A 25417-nucleotide genomic window follows, 5' to 3' on the forward strand; every position below is an offset into this window, starting at 1 on the left:
TCAAGAAAAGTTATAGGATAGAGATAATTAGATAGAGATTTTAAGTCTGGTTACAAACAAGAATTTGGATTCAGAAAGCAGTCAGTGATTTACCAGTCTCTTAGGAATGTTAGTGTTGTGATTCAGTGAATGCAGATTTATATCCAAACTGTTGAGCAAAAAGGCAAGGTAAAAAGAAGAATTCACGTGTGTATATATATATCTATATACAAAAATAAAAAACATTCAGGCCTTCCTTCTGCATTATCATGAAACAAGTAACATCACAAATCTATTCTTTTACTTCCTCTATAGGCCATATTTAATCTGGGATTTGATGCTGCACACAGGTGTCCTGTGCATTACTAAGTGTGCATTTTTTTCTGCGACAAATAATATTCAGGTTATAGCACACTTTACACTTGGACACTAATTTTGGTGTAGGATTGCAGGATCTAACCCCTGCTCCACAACTCACCGTGCATGGGTTCCATCACCCTCAACAGGTCCAGTGGGGCAAAATGAGCAAATGTGCCAACTACCTCCCCTAGATTGTTTCCCACCATACAGACACCCAGACTGTGCATCACGATCTCCCCAGCAGTGATGTGAAGAGCCAGTGTTACTCCAGCCCTTCATACTTACCTGATCAATCATATCAGTTCCTGAAAGGAACTGAACCTGATCAGCAAGTTTGGTTTGAAAGGGTTGACTGTGGCTGTCCCCAGAAAGACAATGTAATCACAGGCAGTGACACTAAAGGGATATCCTTCAAATTTTAAGTGTCCTCTCTGAGCAATTCTGTCTCTGAACAATTGATCTTGTGTCCCACATTTGGGTCTTGGGAGGATGAGAGGCATAAACTCCATTTAATACAATCAATAGCAATATTCCCCAACATCACAGAAGTACCGTTGTATTTTGGACAATTATGGGGTGATACAATTGTCAAAATCTATCAGTGCCGACAGAGATAGGGACTCCCTCAGCTGGAGAAAGGCAAATTACTTTCATGTGAACACGAAGAGGACAAAAGGAGAAATACCGCTTTGAAGCATTCACCAGCCCATTCTTTACAACCAGATGGAAAGGCTCTGAAAAATATCCCTCCATTAGTTAACAGTGGTCTCAAAGGATGAGGTTTTAGCTCAGTAGCAAAATTATTAATAGCATATATATTTCACTAACAAATGAAAAACTTGTCAGAAAAGGAAGGTGATATTCTACCTGGGTCGTGGCAACGTTTGTTCCATCGGTGACCTCCACAGTCATATTATATATTGACCGCTGCTCTGCATCCAAGGGCTTTGCAATGACAATAGTGCCCACTCCCTTCTCCGCGTCGAAAGAACTATCGTAATTCCCTCCTAATTGTTGCACAAAAATACAATTAAATTAGCCATCTCTGGAAAATTTCCATTGCAAATGTTCCTAAAAGTGGGCATATATATGTTTACTGGCATCCATCTTAATGGCTTGCCTTAGCATACACAATACATCTACTGATACGTCTTTGTTTGTAACTCATTTATATTTCAAAGCACAGTTTGTACATTGGAAAGCAGATATCATTAAAATGCACTGCAAGAAAAAAAAAAATCTAGCAGTATATTTAAGTGAACCATAACTGAGTCTATAAAAAGAATGCAATGGCTATAAGCCCATAAGATGTTGCCCTTGCAGTCTGTGTAATGAACAAGCACAATAATCTTTTTGAATAAAAACCATTTTAAGAGAGTTCTATTCCACAAATTTTATTTCCAGGGAATTCTCACTGATGCTCGTGGATATGAAGACTGAGCCTTTAAATATTACAATAAATTTACAAAATGCAAATAGAGATTTGTTATGTTAATTTCAAGGACAACGAAAATTACTGGCAGCAAAGGTCACATTCTACTGGTCTTTTAGGAATTATTTAAATAGATCTGACAGGATACACATCACGAATTCCTCTCCATTAAAAAAAAACCATCACAAAGCACTGTTCTGAAACTAATATCCCCTTATGCTGTCACACACTGACTGATGCAGCAATGAAAAAACCCTCCTGAGTCTTAGGTAAAAAATAAAAAAATAAAAAAATAAAGAAGAAAAAAAATCTATTAAAAAGTAAGACAGAGCCATAAGAAATTTGAGATTAAAGGGTTACAAGATTTCTCAGTCACAGCTATAGTTTACAGATTAGAACTGCTCATTATGTTCAGAAGTAAGGATCACGCACCCTACTGCTAAGCTGCTTCCTACCCACTCCACTCCAAAGTGGAATTTATTGTGAGTTTGAAATTTTGGGGGACTGGGGACAGGGAGAGGTGGAACGTAACACTGCTGACAAATGAACTCTTCAGGTGTATTCATCACATAGCAGTGCAGTGCTGAAAGCTACGGACTGACAGCTCAGTTCTGCAAAGTGCTTTCAGATCCCTGGCTAAGATCTTGTGTAGGAGCTGCTCGGATCTCGTGGCATTAGATCCACAGGTAGAAAGACATCCATTCCACTGACATAATCCTTCGACAGCATTTATATATATAAATAAATAAATACAATCTGTTCCTATATTATGACAAAATAGCTCTCATTTTAAGGCTGGAGACAAAGAAGCAGAGGGGATAGTTTTCCTTCCTCTGCCATCAAGTCCTGCACCTGCATGATGTGCTGATCCACAGCCAGAACATGCATGACACAGACACAGTCATGCATTTAGTGAGGGAAGAAAGGCGTGGGCTTTCCAAGAAGCTGCAGATATAGGGGGATCACTGCAGGTGAACAGGATGAATTCACCCTGAATTCCATAGCACAGAGAAATTCTCATTCCTCTTTCCCTCTGGCACAAGTTACTGCATAGAAAGTGCAAGATGGAAGCACTGTTTTGTCCTGGACTGCCTGGGAATGCACCCAAGGAAGGCAAGAAGAAAGAGGGAGAAGAAATATGAGAGCAAGTGATCTATGCAAAGGAAAGGAAGAACTGTTGAACTTCTGCCCTTTGAAAAAAATCTAAACATGATAATTTCAGACTCGACATCAGGCTTCCCTGTGCTGAATATATGTGCATGCATATTTATAGCTCTGAGCCTAACAGATGCTGTTGTGGTTCTCCAGGAAAACACTGACACTGGATCTGCTGTGATTTATGGGAGATAGAAACATTGCTTATTCCCTAACCTCCTCCTGCAAGCCCAAATTGCATTTTTTTTTTCAATTGATATATATGCTTAACACTATTTGACACTAGAAAGAAAATGTAATTGTTCTTGACATTTAAGCAATACCAAGGTATTTGGACATTGATCATACGTTCAGGTTTTCTTTCTTCTTCTTCTTTTTTTTTTTTTTAAGTTTGCAAGAAAAGGATGCCAGCTCCCAAGAAAAGTTTTAAATTGATTTACTTGAGAAAAACAGAACCATGAAAACCATCTCTGAAAAAAGCTTTCTTTGAAGAAGTGAATTTCAGATTCTTGCGAGGAAATCTCTGCTGAAACGAAGCTAGCCTTGGGACAGTAGGCACTTTACAAAGAGAATGTTTCATACTGATAACCATGAAAACAAAATGAAAGCCTTTACTTCAAGATGCTTAATAATCATCTTAATGAGCAGTCAAAAATTATATGCTATCAACTGGCATACACATCCAAAGAAACCCTGCCTTTAGAAATTCCAAGAAGTAAAAGAGAAGGATTAATAATCAATGTTATAAATTCCCTTCCTCTGCTGGCTTACTGCAGGTTGTGCAGGGCAGCACACATTTGTGTTGCAAATAACCCAACTTCTTCAAGATATTTTCACTAAATGCAGAATACTCTTCCCATAAATTATGAATTGAATACAGCATAAGAGCTTTTTATATGGCATAGACATCTCCCAGATCAGTCTAATGACAAGCAAATAAATCTTGGTCACAAGCCATACCACTCTGGACTATACTTGTAACAAACTAGCCTATGCACTTTAATTCATATTGATTCATCTTCTATTAAGTAATGCAGAAACTGCATCAAACACTGAGACAGAGAAGAGGCAAAGAACTCATCTGAGAGATTTGTGACTATGCTCTCTTCTGGAGTGAAATCCTGATTTATTCTTGATTTACCTGGTACATTTCAATGGACCGTGGTTAGCTGTTGACAATGAAGAAGTCAGTGCTTGAATTTCTGGGAATAAGTTCTCATGTTCCCTGGGATATTGGTTCTGATCCTTATCCTACTAAATGTGATCTGAAAATACTCTGTACTGCTTCTCAGCCTTCATATGCCCTCACAACAGCACCTCAGATAATGAATGCCTCTGAAGCACTGAGGAATAGTTACTGAATTTGGTATAAGTTTAGGCATATAGGCTAAAAGAAAAGATATGTAAAGCCTACATCAAGCCTGTCACCAAGTCCCCAACAGAGTTATCTTTGAAAGATGGGTGCTGGAAGGGTACAGAGGGAGAAGAGTCGTACAAAAACAAACAGGACTTTTCTGTTAAAAACTTGTGCAGCTGAACTGATCTGGGAATTCCACTTGAAGCGACTTCCTTCTAAGGGTGCTCACATGGAGAATGGAGGGCTGAGTCTGGAGCTAGTGAGAGCACTGCTACTACTGCTACTACTCAAGCAGTATTGGTTTCAATAACATTACTGCAGGCCATTTCACATTTTCTTTGATCACAGTCTTGGGATGGAAGCGAGCTAAGGATGACAAAATTTTGTTGATCTGTTCAGTACTATTAATGTGATTTTGTATTACTTATTCCATTTTGTAGTACATGATACATGCTTTCCTTTCCACTGTCTTGCAAAACCTGCTTTTGGATACAAGATATGTATAAGATGTCTTTGCTAATGTGCTCGCAATTGCATTAGGAAAGAAATAATTCAAATGAAGACGAAGTACTATAAGTTCCTCAGACACTTTGGGAAAGTCAGCGATAAAGAAGGCAAGTTAACTGAAATGGCAAAGTGGTATTGAGGTTGATCTGAGAAAGCATTTTGACACTGAATGACCTAAGAACAATATGAATTAGCTGTTGTTTGCAGTTGTTTGCCAGCTAAGATGTAATGTTGGTACATTATATTAAAGACTTCCCTTACAATACCCTGAAAAACTGAAACTCTCAGAGTGGGAGAAGTCCCCATATAGTTCCAGTGTCACCTTTGGTGAGAATACACGTTGTGTTTGGATGGCATAAATTAATCCGGAAAGTGTTCTGTCTCTCTAATTGACTGTTAAGATTCCCAAAGAGAGCTAGTGCAGATATTTATGTCTTCACTTTGGACATCTAAAGTGAAATGAAATGATTTCCACCCTTACTTTCTTGAGATTGGTCTTTATGCTCTTCAATAAACCGTGAAAGCATTAAATTTCCATAACCAGGAGATTTTTATGCTATCTGAAAGCATGCTGTCACTTATATAGCATTATCCAATATAACTCCAGCCAATTCCAGATGTTGTCAAACTTGGGATGGACGCAGAAACAGCCCCTGGTACAAAAGACCTATTTGTTGACCCTTGCTAAAGCTTCATTATTTTCACATCCCTGATTCTCAGTCTGGGAGATGCCACAGTGTGGGCAAAGAGGTGGTCTCAAGAAATGGAATCTGGACACTTCTGATTCAATAATCTATAGGTTGTGCTCTTAGTACAGAGTAGCATTGATTAGATTTTCTGAATGTGAAATGCCACCTTGGTTCTTAGCTCATTTCTTAGCTTCATAGTCACCATGAACTTTTCTTCTGAAAAAAAAAAATACTGAAAGATAGAAATAATTAATTTTCCTTTTATAAAAGGAGACGGCTAAGAAAAAAATGGTATAAAATCTTACATGACTAGCAAGAGAGGATCTGCTGATGTAAAGCCTACCACACATCTGGTGTAATGGCCAGGCCAAGAATAGCTTTCTGAGCTGTTGAAAAAGAGATTTCTTGACATCAACTGGCAAATCTGCCTACGGCAAGATACGGTGCAGATACATTTCTATCCTTTCTGAATTCCAGAATATGTTTAATTTTCATGCACAGTCTGCTTGTATTTTGATTATTGTATTTGCTGCAAGCAACAATGTTTTCTTGCAGTACTCTTCCTAGATGGAGTTCATTTCTGGTAGGACGCTGAGCCCATTTCTGTTCCTACTAGCTGCTGATATGCAGTTTTAGATAGCATTATCCTGCTGGGAGAAACCATTTTCTCCTCTGAGATGAAAACATATCCGCAAATCTGGAGGACTCGCAGGCACATGAGTCCCATTTAAAGGCCTTTTCCCCTCATTTCCAGCGGAATGATTCAGAAGAGTGGGATTGAATATACACCTAAGGAATGTCAGATGTCTGTGAACGTTCAGAATTGTTGGGTCGCAGATGCCAGGACTAATCAGACTGAATTCTGCAGGACATCTTGAAACCCAGACTCTTCCTTCACTGACAGATAGTAAAGAACATGGAAGCCATGTGTCCAAACTTAAAAAAGTCAGGATATATTGTGATCTTCACACAAGTGTCATTTGGCTTTCCATGATGGAAGAGTGGAGGCAAAGAGAGATACAGGAGACAATGTAATTTAGAGAACAATGATCCAGAACAGATTTTCTCAAAGCAGAACGAATTCTTACTTGTCTTGCCCCATAGTAAACTAACGTCACCAAGAATGGTGATGATAAACTGGACCAATTGCTACAATTCTTCTTTGCTGAGAGCAGAGAATCAGAGGAAAATACAGAAGGCAAATTCGTTCTGATTCTCAAGAATGTTTGAAGTACATTAAGGATTTCCAGGAAAGGAAACAAGGGTCAGATTTCAAATGTTTCTGTTTGCTAAAATACCAAACAAACTTATTGGTTGCCTCAAGAAATATTAATTCAACTACAGACTTTTCTAAATCATGGCATAATACATATTAGTAACATTACATGCAAGGATTTATTCTTTTATATAATGCATCACGCTCAGAAGAACAAAATACTGCAGAGTGCAAATTTTCAGAAAGATAAAGCTATTGCAAGGAGAGTCAAAGCTTTGGATTTGCTGCTAAGAAGCTGAAGGTACGGGCAAAAAAAAGCAGAAAAGAAATCAGAAGGTATTTTAGTTAGTTCTCAGACGATATAATTCAAAGGAGGCTAAGGACATACACAGCTTTGATATCAGTGAACATTTGCAGAACTGTGAATTATATGGACAATTAATTAAAATTATTAGCTCTTAAAATTATTGCCATTTAAGCACCCTTGATAAAAAAGTCTGGATTTATTTTTAACGTTTGGCTGGGGAAGAAAGAACAATAGAGGGAGGTGTTTTTGGAGAATCAGAAAGATGTTGTGCAACATGCTATGTAAGCAAAAACTAGCACCATGCAGCTTAGCTCCAATGGTCAAAGTAATCATCACACCATTCCCACCACTAACAAAGGAAGGAAAAGACAGAGGGCTCAATTTACCTGCGAGAAATAAATATCTTGTGACTTATATTTGGAGCTTCTTTTATCATTTTTTTATCTATCTCATAAATGAATGAATAAATTTAACACAATTGAAACAACCTGCTTTCATGTCTTCCACATTGTGTGATCTGCATGAACTGAGAATGGCGTTGAATGCATTCTGAAAACAGAAACCAAGTGTGACATCTCAACCATTCCCAATTAAACAAATAACAACTAGATCTCCATCCTCTCTAATCTATGGAGGGAAGATGATCTCTCTGCATGCAAGGCACTTTTCTCTATCTTAGATTAGCTCAGGAGCTGAAGCAGTTATTTTAGGCGCACACACTTTAGGTGCAACATGCTGAAGTTAGGCAGACAGCATCCTAGAAAGTCTTATCTTTGGGCTCCCTTTACACTTGAGCTCAAAGAAAGTGTATATTATGCATTAAAAAAAAGGTCCTCTCAAATTCCAATGCCCATTTAGTTTGAAAAGGTCATAAAAATAAAGGTCAACCTGCAAACTCTATATTAAACCATGCCTCTAGATAAGCCTTCATGGCTTCTGTTGACATTACTGTGAACTGTGCACTGAGGTCCAAAATCACAAAACACCAGATGTAGCAGGATCAAGTCTAGGTTTGACAGCAGCACTAAAATCCTCTGTTGCATCAGCAGTCCTGAATAGCTTTCCATTTTCTACAACTATCTTTTACTCCTAACCTACATCTTTCATGGGACTTTTTGGCACTAGACATCAGTATTACAATCAAAGAATCACAGAATGGTTTGGGTTGGAAGAGACCTCCAAGTCCATCCAGTTCCAACCCGCTGTCTTAGGCAGGGACACCACTTACCAGCTCAGGCTGCTCAGGGCCCCCTCCAACCTGGCCTTGGACACCTGCAGGGATGGGGCACCACAGCTCTCTGAGCAGCTGTGCCACGGCCTCACTGCCCTCACTGTGACAAATTCCTCATGTTCCCCCAAAAGGAAAGTATCAATATCTCTTTTCCTATACACTGATATTGAAGAACAAGAAGTGTTCTTAAAACTGACACTGATTGAAGGTAGCAAACATAACCTAAACATGCATCACTGTCTATAATCCTCTCAGGATGGACTTTGTCTTTGCAGCCTGTATGCCGAGTGCCTGAATAACAGTCTCCTGCATACCTGGCTGTTCCTATTGCAGAAATAGGAACTGTTGCTAATGCTGCTGGTAATAACAGCAGTGATATTTAATGACAACATCCATATGGTAACAGCACTGAACTGGATGGCTGGGGTCATCAACCTCTCATTAAGTCTAAAGGAGCAATGTCTCCTTGACGCTGTAAAGAAACCATTAGGATTGTCTGAGTAGCCAAAATCTTCTAGACCATTATGAACTATTTTCGCCATAAAGGTTACATTCAGTGACAAAATTAAAAGTCTTAAGTTAAGAATGTCCTCCCCATCATCTCTGTTTAGGAGGCAAACATGAAATGTTATTATAAGGTGTTGCTAGATTGCAAATGAGACTAACAACGTAAAAGAAGGCAGCTGAAGAATGGGGGCTTCTCCCGGTGCTTAACACAGGCAGCATTTTAATGAGAGTTGGTGAATTCACTGAGGAAAAGACCAAAAGGCTGTAGAGGGCAGCAAAAGGTTCAAATGGGAAAAAAATTGTCAATAATGTCAATAAACACAGACTTCTCCTGGGAGGAAAGCTGGGGTCAGCAAGGAAGAAAAAGGGAATGTAAACATTAGCTAATAAATTGCACGTAGCATACTGAAATAGCCAAGGGAGTGGAAGGGAAACAGTAGGAAACATATGCTGTCCTTCCCCAGAGGCTAGCAGGAACCCCGGAACATGGTAATAGCTTTGGGTTTAATTTTAATGCGGTTGGCACCTGAAACCTTGATACAAATTCAAAGAGGAAATGCAGCTGCTTCTGCCTTTCATCTGCACAAATTGGCAATAAAAGGTGGATGAAAATGACTCTGACAGAGCCTTTCTCTTGCGGCCCCTGCCCTTCCTGTTGGCTAAACCCATCCGCAAATAGCTTGCAGAAATGGAAGCTGGGCTCAATCCCTGTAAACAGAGACTGCTGATGCACCCTTTCCACTAAGTCTGTGGCAAAGGCTTTTGTCTCTCTAATCTTTCATACAGTGTTTGCTTTATAACCCTTCATTTAAATAACACCACTTTGAGCAGATGCAGTGTTTGACGTCCAAAGGCTCACAAACATTACCTACAAGTATCAGCAAATACTGAAATAGCGCAGCAACTTTGCAGGGCTGTTGTGCTGCTGGGGAAAACCTCAGTTTGGAGATGTCGAATGAGTTATTTTAAATGACATAACTGAACTAGCAGAAGTAGGGAAGCAATGTTTAGGATTATCGATTCCTGTTTCCCCGCTGCAACCAAGCGAGAACTTCTATTCCATGTTTTTGTGGCAGCTACATCCTTAACTGCGTTTCCCTGTGATTTTAATAACACTGCTTCTGTGGCTTCTCCTCCTCTTTGCTAAGTGTATTTCTCCCTCCCTGTTTCTGTAAGCAATTTTACGTGAGGCAATTTTGTGGTTGAAATCTCACATCAAAACACATTTCTCTTTTTCAGCTCGCATTCAAGACAAACTTTTGGTGGCTCCATTTGTAACCCATATGTCGATGCATCCCATTCTGTTTCACAGTTAAATGGATGGCACTGGACTGTGAAAAGTTGGAATTAATTATTTGTGATAAACTGCGGAAAATCCGTGAATAAGAATGATAATAATTGGACACAAATACGGTAAAAGCTGTCATAGAAAGAAACACAGCACATCCATGTGTCGCATTGCATCCTGTCACAGGCACTTATGAAAGATGTAATATAAATCGTCTCAAAGAACTTGCAAAAATAAAAGGCAGCCTGGATAGTTGTATTTTAGCAAATGTGTTTGCACTAAGGGTACCTTCTGTTGAACAGTTCTGCCCACAAGCTGTCTGTAGAATATAGAACATCTCTCGAGCATGCTTGCCACCTTGAAGCAGGGCAGTCGGAAGCAGAAAAAAAAGAACAGAATGCAGAAAAAAAGGTGAAGAAAGAGAGAAATGAGGGACAGCAAGTCTAAGTACCATAAATACATTTAGAAATGAGATTAGCAAAGTATGACAATAGAATTTAAATGACAGACAACATTAAGATTGCAGTAAATAACATACATTGAAAAAAAACAATTCAGCCATACAGCGCTTTTTTCAGCTTAGCTAAGGAGTCATAACAAAAGCAGGAATATTATTATTATTGTTATCACCATGTATAAATAGCATTTTCATATCAGCATTACAAAAGTGGTTTTAATTGGGGGGGGGACAGTTCACGGTTAGTCGTCTCACTCTCAACACCTCACATCCACACGCATTGCTTCTCAAGCTTCTCCCCTACACCACCGGTCCCCCACTTACCCACAATGTCAAACCAGAGAGGGATGTTGGATGGCTGCACAGAGACCACCCCAACGATTTCTGTCACTTTGTCGCTTTCCATGACGGTGAAGTTGTAGAAGGGTTCATCAAAAGTCAGGGGCACGGGTGAGGGCGTGGGCTTTTTGATCCACTCGATATGGAGGCGTGCAGTCGAAGATTTTTGGGGCCGGCCATTGTCCACTGCTTTTATCTGATGGGTGTAGAGAAAATAGGACTCAGACTGAGCATTCCAGCTTGGTATTTCAGACCTAATTCTATCACAAGAAGATGCCTAAAATGGCCTTTCCAATCCTTTATGTAAAACTCAGGTAAGAAAGAGGGAGAGAAATGCTTATTTCACAGTTCTCAAGTTTTTTCAATTACTTTTTGACTTTTCATTGAAAAGTCTTATTTCAAACTTCAATATTTTGACTTAGAACTGCTGATGTGAGGCCTTTGGGAGATGCACTCCATACAGAGATCCTCCCCTCCAAGATGACATCTTCCAACCAGTTTCCTCTTGCAGCGAATGAAGCCCTTGTGTTTTAAGCCATGTATTTAATGACACATGCTCACTCAGACCACGTTTGAATGCTTTAAGTGGTGTCTGTATTGCAGATCAGAGTCATAGAATCACAGAATCCTTAGAGTTGGAAGAGACCATCTAATCCAATTCCCCTGCAGTGCACAGGGACACCACAGCTAGATCAGGTTGCCCAAAGCCTGATCCAGCCTCATCTTGAAAGTCTCTAGTGATGGGGCATCAACCACATCTCTAGGCAACCTGTTCCATTGCCTCACCACCCCTACTGTAAAAGATTTTTTCCTAATATCTAACCTAAATCTACCCTCTTTGAGCGTGAAGCTATTTCCTCTTGTTCTATTTTAATAGACTCTGCTAAAGAGTCTGTCCCCTTCTTTCCTGTAACTCCCCTTTAGATACTGAAAGGCTGCTATCAAGTCACCTTGCTGCCTTCTCAACAGCCCCAACTCTCTCAACCTGTCCTCATAGGAGAGGTGTTCCATCCCTTGGACCATTTTGTGGCCCTCCTCTGGATGTGCTCCATCAGGTGTATGTCTATTCCTTTTCTTACTTTCATCAGTATTTTCCATACTCAGTCAAATATGCTCCAGATCCTTTCGTCCATTTTTCAAAACAAATATATAGTTTTGCTGTATCTATTGTCCTTGCTTTCTCTTCTCAGTTGTGTTTGCAAACATTGCCCAGCTTGGTTCTAATTCTTTATATTCCAGTGTATGCTAGAGAGATGGATAGAGAGACGTATTTGCCTGACATGCTTTATGGTTTCAAGCACAGAGACGACATGATGACCAGTGACAAACTGAGGGATAAGACAAGGCTGAAAGTAGGTTACAAAATGGGTGCTTCAGTGAATAACATCAATGCCCTAAGAGTGTGAAAGATTTTTCTTTTAAAACTAAAGTAAATGCTTCTGGCTATATGGGACCACTGGTGTATAAAAATGCTGTTACTACGCCTGTTAAAAATGGGAAATATTTTCCTGAAATACCATAGCCTATTTCTTTCTGTGGAAATGTGTTAAGTGGGCTTGGTGCTAATGCTTATCACCCTGCTTGCTCAGGAATGCCCTCAGGGGAAAGAAGCTGACCTGTGAGGTAGAAGATCTGCAGCTGTTACATTACAAAGAGGTCCACAACCCACACATCCAGCTCTGCACAGTGAAGCACTCATCCGATGGGTGCTGACCTCTGAGTATCTGAATATCCCTCAATATCTTGATACCTATGCCTTTATTTTCCTATCATAGTTTCCACCCCTATGAAGGTCCCCCGACAGACACCAGTGAATGACATTGTTTCCTTCACAATGGGTCTGACTGTGAACCTCTGACAACTTTCTGTCCCCTGTTTTCTACAGTTTTCATGGACTCTTTATATACCACTTCAGCTTACTTCTGTAGACAAAGAGTACACATGCAAGGCTGGTACTTCTTTATATTATCAACTTCATCTTCTTATTGTCTTTGACCTTGTCTACATAGTTTGAGAATTACTTTGAGTGCTGTTTCTTTTAAGTGAAATTGTTCTCACACTTAAACCCCAATGCACTATTTCATACAGAAGTCAGTACTCCTCCTCCCTGAAACTTCCAGACATGAACAATGTAAGGATCCTTGAGGACAAGCAGTTGGGTCTACACAAAAGCTGAATATCCAGTTGTAGCTTTATCAGCCCAGTTCAACATATCAGCACACAAGCTTTTGGTCTTCAGCTTAGTGTATCTGAGGGAATGACTCCGGCCAACAATCTGCAAGCTAATTCTGAACAGTCTGAGAATAATTCAGTGTGTGCAAGCGCCTGAACAATCTCAGAATCTACTTTTTGTCTGTAGTTTTACATGAATAAGAGATTTTGTAATACATTCAGATCTTACACATAAGTCACAGATTAAACACAGTCATGTATCACTCTACATACAACAACAGCTGTTTTTAAAGTCAGTCACATATGGATTTGCATGTTGATGGAAGCACACTTACCGTTAAGATGTCATAGCTCCCTGCTGTGAACTGCTTTCTGGAAGACACCATCCCTGTTTTGGGATCAATAAAAAATTTCCCATCATCATTTCCATCCACGATGCTGTATGAGATTTCTGCATTAGGGCCTTCATCTTTGTCAAAAGCAAAAGCTCTGTAGATTGGCTCCCCTCTTTTCTTACGGTCCCTCTCTGGCAACTTGATCTGGTAGACTTTTTCTGGAAACTGGGGTTTGTTGTCATTCTCATCCAGAACCTGGACCACCACCCAAACCGAGGACTGCTTGGGAGACGTGCCTCCATCTGAGACGGTCACCTGTAAAACAGCAGCAGCAAAGGCATTGCTCTGAGAAGGTAAAGCAGAACATTGTCAGCTGGTGCAGCAAAACTTAAGGAAACAGTCCTCCCTCTCCAAACCTACCTGTAGTTCACAAGGTCTTCTGTGTGATAAATAACATTCAACACATATCAGCTATAGGCATGCTGAGTGCAGAATTATAATGTGCCCGTAATGGAATGGTGAAAGTTTTTCCTTTTGAGATGAATGCAGAACATGAATGTTGTGGATGAGGAACCTATTCCAAGAGACTGTTGAGGTGCTGGAACAGGCTGCCCAGAGAGGTTGTGGATGCCCCGTCCCTGGAGGTGTTCAAGGCCAGGTTGGATGGGGTCCTGGGCAGCCTGGTCTAGCATTAAATGGGGAGGTTGGTGGCCCTGCCTGTGGAGGGGGTTGGAGCTTCATGATCCTTGAGGTCCTTTCCAACCCAAGTCCAAATGATTCCCCAAAAATGGAAATCCGTTAATTGCAAATCATGTACCTCAGAGGAAGACTGAACTGGAATTAAGCAACTAAGCGATATCCCTGCTTTTTTTGCAGACATATTTTAAAGTTTCTTCAGTCACACAATTAAGAATTTATTCTTAAATTATAGAAGAACTTCTGTCACTTCTTCCCATTAATTATTTGGGATTTCTTAAACAATGACAGGATTTTGTGCTGGTTCTTTTCATTCATTACCTGAGATTTGACAGCTCATTAATTCTAAAACTCCTTTGTATGGTTTTAAGGGGCATAGAGAGGCATGTGGTTAAAAAAAAAATAAATTGCTGCATTGTTAAAAAGTGCACTGTGCTGGTACAAATACACAAATAAAATCTCTGAGAGAAAAGTTAATTAGTAATTTAGCTGCAATGTAAACAGAATTACTAATAATTTTCAGTTGGAAACACTGAAAAAGAAAGGATCCAAGACCAGCAAGTGCTCAAGAGCTTCAATAATATGCCTTCAAAATGCAAGCAATTTCAAACTTCTCTCTAAAAAGTTTGATTGTACTTCTTAAAGAAATAAGGCAGAAAGTTATTTCTGTTTACACAAAAGAAGTTCAGATTTCACTTCCAGCTATGTATGTTAATGAGAAATCCCACAGTAGCCATTTTCTATGACAGCAAGCCAAGGTGTCCCATCCAGTTGCTTGGCTTGTATCTATCCCCACACACTGGGTGCGTTGCTGGTTAACTGCCCTGTGCCTTATTCCTCCTTAAATGTTAATGTGTAAAAAGCACAGTCCTGATGCCCAATCCTAAGGCAAAGTAAACATTTTCTGGGAATCCTGGCCCATGCTGTTGTTCTTGCCTTGGAACAAGAAATCTAAACTTAAGGTAACCCTGATTTAGTACTAACATCAGCAGAGAAACACACAACATCTTCTAAGAGAAAAGCAAAAGATTTTTGCAATTTCCTCTTTTTAACTATACTTGCCAAAACTGCTGCCTTGGGAGTGGTGGACTGACAGCCTTAGGGACTTAAATCCCTTATTTACAGAAAAATAAGTGGTATGACATGATGGAGTAGAAACATAAAATCCCCAAATCAGCCCATAACTCATTTGCAGAGCGCAGCCTGTTCTCCCATCACTGCGTAACGGCCTCTGGCCTCCGTCCCCTGAGATGCCGTCGGGGCTGGCAATTAGCAGCCCTTGGGATGGTGATGGTAAGGCTGTCTGCTGTCAGGGACCAGCCCCATGCCATGTGCCACCAGCACACCATCTGCCTGCAGTGGGCATGGGCACGTGGAGAGCCCCTGCAGTGCTGCCTGCTCTCAGCCATCCGTCCCCACTCGCTGTGCTCCCCAGTGCAGACATCTTCCATCGTTATGGGGCTACACACAGTGCTGCAGATCTGCCTTCCCCTGATGAGCTGGGAGCTCAGCCCCTCTGCCCCACCTCTCCCAGATATTCCCCCCTCCTATTAAATACTCTTGCCCCGCTTTTGAAGCTGATCCTCTCTGTTTTTGGTCTGCTGTGGCAGAATTGCCTGAGCCTGTAGCAGAAGTGCAGGTTAACAAAGAAAACCCTCATTCAGGATTTCTGCTGACTCCACAGATGAAATAACCCATGGTGCCCGGAGTACAGGAAGGCTGCAGTGCACAGAAACAAATGTAGACACATTTATTTAAATACTGGAAAAAAACACCCCCAAAAGCACCCAAAAGGGTTCTTACTGCATAAAAAAGAAAATCATGAATCAAGACGCTTTTGTCGTCTGAACAAAACAGGAGTAAACCTTTAAGAAAAAAAAACATTTCCTCAGGATATACAAAAAAAAAAAAAAAGGTGAAAAAGTTTACAAAAAGTAACAATAATAAAATCCCTGAAAAGCACAGTGGTATAAGCAGCCAAGCAACTGTGGCGAAAAACATGCTTAGCCCAAGATGCTGCTCAAGAAGCTAAGCCATCCTCCTGCCTTCACTGCACACAGTCTCACAGTTTGCTTGGTTACTGCTGAAAGTGTGACTACAGTGGTGTGGCAGCAAATAGGTGCAGGCAATGGGTTGTTCCTGCAAGCTGAAACTTGTGGGAAATCCTTTCTGCAGCAGAAAAATTGCACTGAAAATTGTTGCTGGTAGCTAATTGAAAATAGAATTACAGAATCATAGAATTGTTTGTGTTGATGGCCCTTTAAGGGCCATCGAGTCCAACTGCCCTGCAGAGAACAGGGAGACACACAGTTCGATCAGGTGCTCAGAGCCCTGCCAGCCTGACCTTGAGTGTCTCCAGGGATGGAGAATCCACCACTGGGCAACTTGTGCCAATGCCTCACCACCCTCAGTGTACAAACTTCTTTCTCCCCATTAGATACTGATATGCTGCTCTCAGGTCTCTCCAGAGCCTGTCCTAATAAAAAGACAAAATGTTGTCTGTTCAGAATTGTTCTGAGACAACGCAGCATAGTGCAAAACCAAACCGTAAGGGAATGGGGGAAGTGGAGCAGTTGCCTAACCAACTGCTGTGCCTCCATCAAGACATCACACAGCACTTCAGGGCCCTTCTAACCAACAAAATATCAATTCAAACACAGCTGGAGATCTCAGAAAATCCTTGAACAGCTGGAAATCATGGTGAAAAGCAACCAGGGAGGGAAGGGAGGTTGGGACGTTTATAGGACAAAGACACAAAAGCTAATTCACAGCTGTTATCTCTGGAAATGGGAAAGGCAGACGTGCAAGGCATCTGCTTGCCAGGAGAGAAACTGTAACTCAGGGCCAGTGAGGTTTCATTTAGAAACCTGCAGATGGCAGGGTGGGGAAAAAAAAACAAAAAAAAACAGGAAAAGAAAGGTGATACACACGAATGACAGAAAAGTCAGTCCCAGTGTACACTTATAGAGCATCACAAACCCCATAAAATACAATCCTCAGAGCAGTCGGGATGGGGAAACAGCAAGGACCAACACGACAGTTTTCCTGAAGGAGAGGAGGAACTGCTGCTCGGTCTGGATGTGCTTTGCTAAATGCTGAACACTTCAAGCCATGCTGATTGATAGACATTGGGGTGCAGACGTTTTGCTTCTGGCACAGGTACAACCTGAGATGAGGTTGATCAGCTGCACCCTCTGCTTTTCTGATTTGATACTACTACTACTAATGCCTTGTCAACACAGCCCAAAAGAAGATATCACCTCCCTGAGCTGGAACACAGCTGTGAGAGCAGCTGAGGTTTAACTCCCTGACCTATCACGTGAAGGGCTGGTCCATTTACCAAGGGTGAAATATCTTAAAAGGAGTATGGCAACATGTTTTAATGGGGTCTGACAGCCTCAGACAGCAAGAACATGAACTTTGTTTATCACTTTCACAGTGAACTCTTAAACATCACCGCTGTTCTCCCGTAGCCTAGACAGCTCTTCATGAAATTTTCTTCATAAAATGAGCAGTTTTTTTGGGAATCTGCATTCCCCCATTGGCTTTAATGTTTACACCTTTACTGAACTATGTCAACCAATACACATACAGGTTTTGGTTATCTGGAAATTTTGTGGCAGAGCAACAATAATGTAACTTCAACTTTCAGGACAAAACACAAAAGATGTCATCATGCAGATTCAATACAATAACAGAACCTTCAAAATCCAAGTAAGATAATTTCTATCTCTTCTGCTGGATACATTTCAGTATGTTTGGTATGTAGCCCTTAAAAGTACCCAAAATAAGTTTATATAAAATTATGTTTATGTTAAAGGCCACAGATCAACCACAAAGAGACTTCCATAGCAGTGGACGTTCACAGTGAAAATCAAGGTCAACAGTGGTAACATGAAATGGTTGGAATGTTAGATATGGAAACTCCTTATTTTTATGACCATGAGGAATGCATGGAGGAAACATCTCAAATTCAGCCAAATTACTGGCTAAAACGCAGCACAAGTCTAGCAGGCCTCAACACTGGTGACATTAACCATGTTATTTTGAGACAGTCGCTCCTCCTAGGAATTGGAGTGTCACACTTAATTGAAGAAGGAGTAGCCCTTAAATTTTCTCAGAATACATGTGCAACTGTGAGGACCACCTTCCTGACTTTAAAAGTACAGTATCGAATCTCATTAACAAAAGCTCATGACTTCCAAGGTAATTACTAACTCAGCCAGGGAGAGTAGCTAGCAGGGATTTTCCTTTAACAAGTCTAACAAGACAATCAGCAGGTGTTTAATACAAGTTATCAAGCTTCGAAATGAACAAGAATCTTCTTCCACATCACTCCTTGGCAGGAGGAAATACACAACCTACCCAATTTTTGAGTCAAGAGGAACTGTCACATTAGTATCATTAGCATTGCAAAATACTGAAGATGACATACTTGCTTGTTTATTTTCCTCGCGTTGATACTACTTAATGCAAAAAGGTTGAGCTGGGATGCCTGTATCTTGTCTGTGGCTTCCAGGTAAAAAGCTCTCCCTTCCCCCAGCCAGCAAGGCCAATTTTGCTTCATAAAACTTTAGAAAAGAGAATCTGGTTGAGTTATTCAGACAGAAAAAAATGATCAAAGGGAGCCTGAGAGCGGAGGCATACCCCCGCTGTTAGTGACTAATGGGTTTGTTTCTTCTGCCAATGCGAAAACGAGCTGCAATACCTATTGTAAGAGCCTCTGGAATTCAGCCCAAGTAACAGAAATAAAAGATTATGAAGCAGAGCTCCTTGAAGGATGAATGGAACTTTAAAGTCAAATACACTGAATTACTATCTATGCCTACTTCAGAGACAGACTAAGTTTGCAGCTAAATTCACACAAGGAATGTTTTATTGAAATACATTACATTACTGAACTACATGTTGGATCATTGGTACAAAGTGAAGGCGGCCTGGCTCAAAGACGTACAGAATAGGGAAGAAAAAAATACAAGTTACGCAAGAATCTGTTTTAGTCCAATGCATAAACAAGATTTAGATGTAGCAAACGATGTTGTTCTTCTTTAATTCTTTATTTGGCAGCTTTGGAAAAGAAGCAGATAGCTGTTTATTTCACTTACCCTCACAGAACTTAGTGCTGTCCCAAAAGACAAATTACTTAAACACTTCTTGTAGGAAAGAGTGTCAGTCATATTGATATGATCCATCCTTCTTGATTTCCTTTACAATGTGTTAATAAAGGGAATTCTCATTTTCGATCATAAAAAATTAATAGATTCACTCTGGCCAAGTAGGAGAAATAAATAATTTAGAGTACTTCTGAAATACAGATTATTACTGACACAAGCACTCTAGGTGGCTGATTAGAAAAGTCAATGGCTCCCAGCCACATCCAAGCTAGAAAACGATGCATAATGGTCTGTTACACCATCTGAGAACTAACAATGACATCAGGTAATTTCAACGTGGTATTGCCAAAAGTCAGGAAGGAAGGAAGGCTGGCTTTTTCATCTGGAGTTAAATGCTCCCTGCAGTATCTGCAAACCTAAATATTAGAGAACAGCACTGGCAGAAATCTTACAGGCTTCAAATAGTAACTTTTGTCAGACTCATTTACTGTTACCAGTAGGCAGTAAACAAATGGAAAGCAATGACCTGGCAGTACAAAATATCTGAATGAGTGATTCAGAAGTCCTGAAATACTCCTAATTAAAAAGAAGGGTCCCTTATTTTGTGCCAAACTTTATCCTATGAGCTTTTTGAAAATTTAGAAAATAAAAGAGCTATCAGCTCTGAAAACAAACTGAAGGCTTGTATTTTAGCTTTAGTTGTAGCAGAGGAAGGATCTGCATAGCTCTCAACAGTGGCTCTCAGAAAGAAAAATAGTCTTTTTCCATAGGCATTGCTTTTAAAGTTTGTTACACTGGCAACCTTAGTGCATGAAGCCATATTTAAGGTACTCTTGAATTGATGGGTGCCAGGGTAAGTGCAGAACCAGACATTGCTCCATTCAATTTCCACAATAGAAATTCTGCTCTATGTCAAAAGAAACTCCTTCAAGCAATCACAGAATAGGATTCTGCTCTTCTCCTTTTCACTAACTACTGCTCTCAGAAATACCAATCTCATCTAATTTTGTTTATGACAAACTACAGATAAAATGTTGCCTGGAAGTGACTCAAAGCCAACTGCTTCCCAAAACGTGCCTCCTCCTTCCACACGTGGGGTTAAATGATCTCCACCTCTCCTGCATAGCAGCAGTGTGTAGTCAGTTATGGTAAGAAAAGGCATTGCTCAACTAGGATTCTTCCTGACCTTGTAGGCTATATCACAACCAACTGAAGTGATGCTTGGAACTGCATGGATAATATCACATGAAGCAGTTTGCAAAGTTTGTAAATATGGGACTGGCAATTTTGAGATGGTGGCAGGAGAAACATCCACCTCTGTCTCACAACTGTAAAAGCCTTTTGAGTGCATAAAAAATTTCTTTGTTGAAAAGGCTACAGTAACACAGCATACAATAAGAAAGACCTGGAAAGCAGAAAAAAAACCATTAAAAATAGTCCTCTTATAATATCTGGACACATGAATGTTTAACCAGCTTCAAACTGACACTTTACAAACAAGATAAAGAACAATATGTGATTTCTTAAGAGCATTTTTAAGGGATTTGGAACGTCTTTCGAATTACCTATTAGTAAATAGAAGCATAACTACCCTCAGCCTCTGAGCAAGAGGGAAGATAAAAGTTGTGTATTGATCTTCACAGCAAACTTTGAAGAAGGTGTTTAGCTCCTGCTGATAGCAAAGATTAGAATCAAAGACTTTTGTGAACAGAAAATGATGAGTAGTCAAATCTGAGAATATTTCATTTCAAGCAGCTTTAAATAAAGTCAAGCTTGAAAATTAAGATACTTAGGCAGTTCAATGTTAGGAATAATCTCTATGTCGATTCTAATTCCCTTAATACCTGAATATCTACTTCAGCCATTTGTGGATTTTGCTTCTCTCATGATAAGAAACACTTGCGATCAAATATTGATATGTGAGACTGTTCACCCATACCATATTTACCTCTACAGATAATGCCCTTCTCCAAAAATCTTATCTCAGCACTCGGGTAATGCAATAGTTCTCCGTTTCTGTGCTTCAGAAGAGGTACGGATCAACTTCGAAGCTCACTGCACTCCCTTCTTCTCAAATATTCAACTACTTACTATTTTCCATCCACAGAACTCACTTGATTCTAATCTCTACTATAAGCAGGAGCTGAACTCCTACTTCAAGGTTGCCATGAAATTATGAAGATTGCTGCACATCTCCAGTTCTCCCTTATTCATACTAGACCAGTCAGTATGAATAATCATATACTAGAAAGAAAACAATTTTGGATATTAATAAAGACACAAGATTTTAGCAATGCTTCCAAGAATTTTTCCTACAACTAATATTAGTCATTTATTTTCTGTTTCAACTATGAGCGGAAAGGCTATATGCAAAAATACATGCTAATATATTTCTAGAATCTAATCAAGCTATAGTCATTGTGGAGTTTATTAATCAGGCAGCAAAACAAATTATACTTTACATCCCTGCTCTGGTGTGCTGTTGCACTGGTTTATAGTATAGGTCCCCAGATATTCAAAGTGATGAGAAATTAAAGTTGAGCAACTCTTTTAGTAGAAACACTCAAATACAGTGCAGTGATTGATTTCGTGGCAATACCCCTCTGTCTATTTTGCAATAAATCAGTAGCCTCACGCTAACATGATACATGATACACATTGTTCAATTTACTCCAAGACATGAGGGGAGGTTTAGGTTAGATACCAGGAGGAAGTTTTTCACACAGAGGGTGGTGACACACTGGAACAGGTTGCCCAAGGAGGCTGTGGATGCCCCATCCCTGGAGGCACTCAAGGCCAGGCTGGATGTGGCTCTGGGCAGCCTGGTCTGCTGGTTGGTGACCCTGCCTATGGCAGGGGGTTGAAGCTAGATGATCATTATGATCCTTTTCAACTCAGGCCATTCTATGAACTTTGTAACTATGAATTATGACATAGTATGAAGGAGCTTTCCCTGCTCTTGCTAAAATGTCTTTAGAGAGATTACATGGCATACAGTTCCTGGTACAACAAAGTAGAAACTTCAAAGAAAACTTTCCATATGCAAAGGAAATATTGCCTTCTATTCTGAACTATATTATCCAAACATACTTATAAACAATTTTAGGCATGCCAACAGCCAGTGCCTTCTGATGTTGGATGAAACCCTCTTAGGTAAGGCTCCGTGACAGTCTTGAAATGGTATTGCTATTATTTAGTAGGCAGTACATGTATTCAGCCACAAATTAGATGATAGATGTGTGCTGTAATTCCTTAATGTACTTTATAGGTACAAGGCATCCAAATTCGATGTCGCTGTATGAAGCAGAACCATGTATTTTTGAAGGAAAGATAACAGGTTTTTTTTTTTTGCTTTTTTTTTTTTTTTTTTAATTGCTCTAACAAACAGCCTTTGGTCGTGTTCCCAGAGGATGACATCGCCTTGTCCCTGTCAGAAAGGCAGATGAAGATCCATCCAGCCCCATCTCCAGCTCCTCCTCCAACCATTTGCTCTTCCCTTGTCAATGATCTGTAGCCACCTTTACCCGTCAATGCACTGTTTGTGCATCTGTGCTACAAACAGGATTACTGAAAATAATCAGGGCTTAAAATGCACTGCTGAAAGCAAACAAAATCCCCCCAAAGGCAGATGGTTAACTAGTGTTGGGGTGGCAGCAAGGGAGCAGAGCGAGGCGATGAATGGCAGGAGGGGGGAAATTTCAGAGAATGTTTTGGCCACTGAAGAAAAATGCAATGTGCAGCTATAGTTTTGGTGATGAATTCTGCTATTTCAGTACACCTAACCTCTTACTCACCTCCCCATTCCAAACCTCACTACAAAATTCATTGCTTATCAACACGCCTTTGATCAATATCAAAGTAGTCAAGGCCAGAACCAGGCGCTGCATCCCATCAGTAATTGCAGAACACATTCAATTTCCAGCTCAGCCTAGTTTTCCACAACAAGCAAGAAATAATGAATGCTCTCAATCCATACGCATATGCCGGGAAAATCCTGCACAGAATACCTCAAAGACAGTTTTATAGCCGATAGCATGATGAGCAGTCTCTGACTTTTATATGCATTTTATATTTTTCCATGCAGAAAGGAAGCTTCTAAAGTTTTATGTTCAAAATAAAACTTATCAGTAAAAGAACTGATTAATAAAAAATGGTTTTCTTACCCAGATAGAAAGTATTTAATATTAGACCCTCAAGGGGTATAGTTCATTTCCAATTTTTGATTCTGGGGAGACATTTTGAACTTGTAAAAGGCAAAATGAACTTTTTATACCTCAGAAATTTCAGTGGCTTTAGTAAACTGTCACCGAGAAGAGTGTTGTGACCTTGTTCATTGATCTAAACGGGAAAAAATTAAAGGTTTTTTTTTGTTGATATTCAAGTTAATTGCTATAAGTTTCTTTGCTTAGCAATGAAGTACGAAAGAAAGTTTTAATCAATTTAGATGACAGTTTATTAATGACAGTTTCATCTTGTTTTTGTCAGATCGGGTTAAAGTAAACTAATATTTTAGCAATAAAAATTCTACTTGACTTCTCGACGTCTACTTCACGACTTTCTGTGACGAATTCATTTTAGACAGATAATAAGCATTAATTGGGCCATATTTAATCACAGTTTCATCTAATACAAAACAAAGACAAGCCTTATTATCTTAATCTCCACTTGTCTCCAAAGTGTCTATAAATATCTACTATCCAGTTTATGTTGATGGAGGGTCAATTCTGCAAGCTGGTTGAGAATGATCATGGCACTGTGTGCAGGGGAGAAATTCAGACACCGACTTTGGAGCAAAACTTGTATTGATGGAGTACCTTTTTACTCCTATCATGTTTAGTTTCCTACTTTAAAAACTCAGCCTGGAAAACAGGTTCAGTAACGATACTCAGAGACAGAAGATGTGAAACTGAAATTCATTTAACCGTTCCACTGATAAAGATGGGAATCATCAGCATCTTCCTTGATGGGTACATTAGGTCTCTGAATTTCATCTAAATCTCCCTTCCTTTAGTTTAAAACCATTTCTCCTTGTCCTGTCAGTGTCTACCCATGTAAAAAGTTGATTCCCTCCTGCTTATAATCTCCCTTTAAATACTGGAAGGCCGTAATGAGGTCTGTTCAGAGCCTTCTCTTCTTCAGAATCATAGATGCCTGCTATACCTGTTTGGTAAAGGACCAATCCAGCTGTGGAATCCCCTGCCTTGAAGTCAATAGGTATTTTCCCGTTGGCTTTGGTGAGAACAAGGTTTCACTTGGAGCTCAACAACCTCAGCTGAACTTGTTTTCTCATTCAGGTTTTGCCCAGCCTTTGTCTCCAGCTGCATAACAAATAAATAGCTGGAAGTTGTACGCCTTCAGCTGAAGGGTAAGAGAAGAGATGCACCACTGCAGCAGCACAACGTGCATCATAATTCACCAGGAAGAATCCTACTTTTACACCACAACAGATTTTGGTTTAAGAAACAGTGATGTAATACATCATTCTTTTAACACGATTTTTCCTGTTGGTTCCATGTATAGCTAATGATCTTGCAAAGAGCAATGTATATGAATAATTTTCAGAACATCTAGAGACAGTACTGATGACATAACTAAATAGGTGTGAGTATGGGAACAGGGTTATCTTCGGGGTTAAGATGCAACATGAAACTCTGTCTCTCAGTTTTAATATTTCAAATGCATTGCAAAAAAAAAAAAAAAAAAAAAAAAAAATTGGCCAGAAAACTGAATTTCCCTGAGTAACACTCAGAACCCATTAAGAATGTTCAGGTTATTAATATTAATTAATCAATTAATACTGTTATAATTAATTAATTATACAGTTGCCTGGAGTCCTAGAGAGGGATCTTTGTGCGTCTGAATAATAAAAAGATGACATTCTACTCCCGCAATGCAGGAGGAATTTTAAAATAACACAACTTTTAGAATGTTCTTAGTGCTTCTGTTCTTCTGCAGCATTCATCTTTAACATGCATTTGATTTTTGCAGCCACAGGATGGCATTCACTGCTGTGCAAAGGGTCAGTGGAATGTAAGCAGACCGTAGGCAGTTTATTTTCTATCTGGGAAAGGGAGATATTTAATCAAAAAAGATTAATATAAACTCACTGTTTCCTACTGGCAGCCATTTATACAAGAACTTAATATCAAGACCTTACCATGCATAGCCCTTAAGGTTCATGGTCTTACTGTGTAGATATCCAGTCCTCAAAAGATTATTTGCTTGATTTCAGTACCCTGGGATATTCTAAAGCCAAAGTAGCAATTTCAACCTGGG

At 39.8% G+C, this 25417-nt stretch overlaps 1 protein-coding gene across 4 annotated transcripts in view; it reads right to left on the reverse strand.

Annotated features, from left to right (window-relative positions):
* Positions 1 to 25417, reverse strand: part of FAT3 (FAT atypical cadherin 3) — a 401703-nt gene that overhangs the window by 92031 nt on the left and 284255 nt on the right. For 2 of the 4 annotated variants that reach the window (XM_090134046.1, XM_090134045.1), the window contains exons 6-9: positions 13332 to 13646; positions 10810 to 11020; positions 10317 to 10385; positions 1207 to 1346 (exon numbers count right to left, since the gene is read on the reverse strand). In XM_090134046.1, coding sequence (XP_089990172.1) covers positions 1207 to 1346; positions 10317 to 10385; positions 10810 to 11020; positions 13332 to 13646 — 735 coding nt within the window. The remainder of the gene's footprint in view (positions 1 to 1206; positions 1347 to 10316; positions 10386 to 10809; positions 11021 to 13331; positions 13647 to 25417) is intronic. The other 2 variants (XM_090134047.1, XM_090134044.1) reach the window with 1 other exon arrangement.

This window comes from Phasianus colchicus, chromosome 1 (genome assembly GCF_987193195.1).
Source record: "Phasianus colchicus chromosome 1, bPhaCol1.hap1.1, whole genome shotgun sequence".
In the NCBI taxonomy this organism is placed as follows: Eukaryota; Metazoa; Chordata; class Aves; order Galliformes; family Phasianidae; genus Phasianus; species Phasianus colchicus.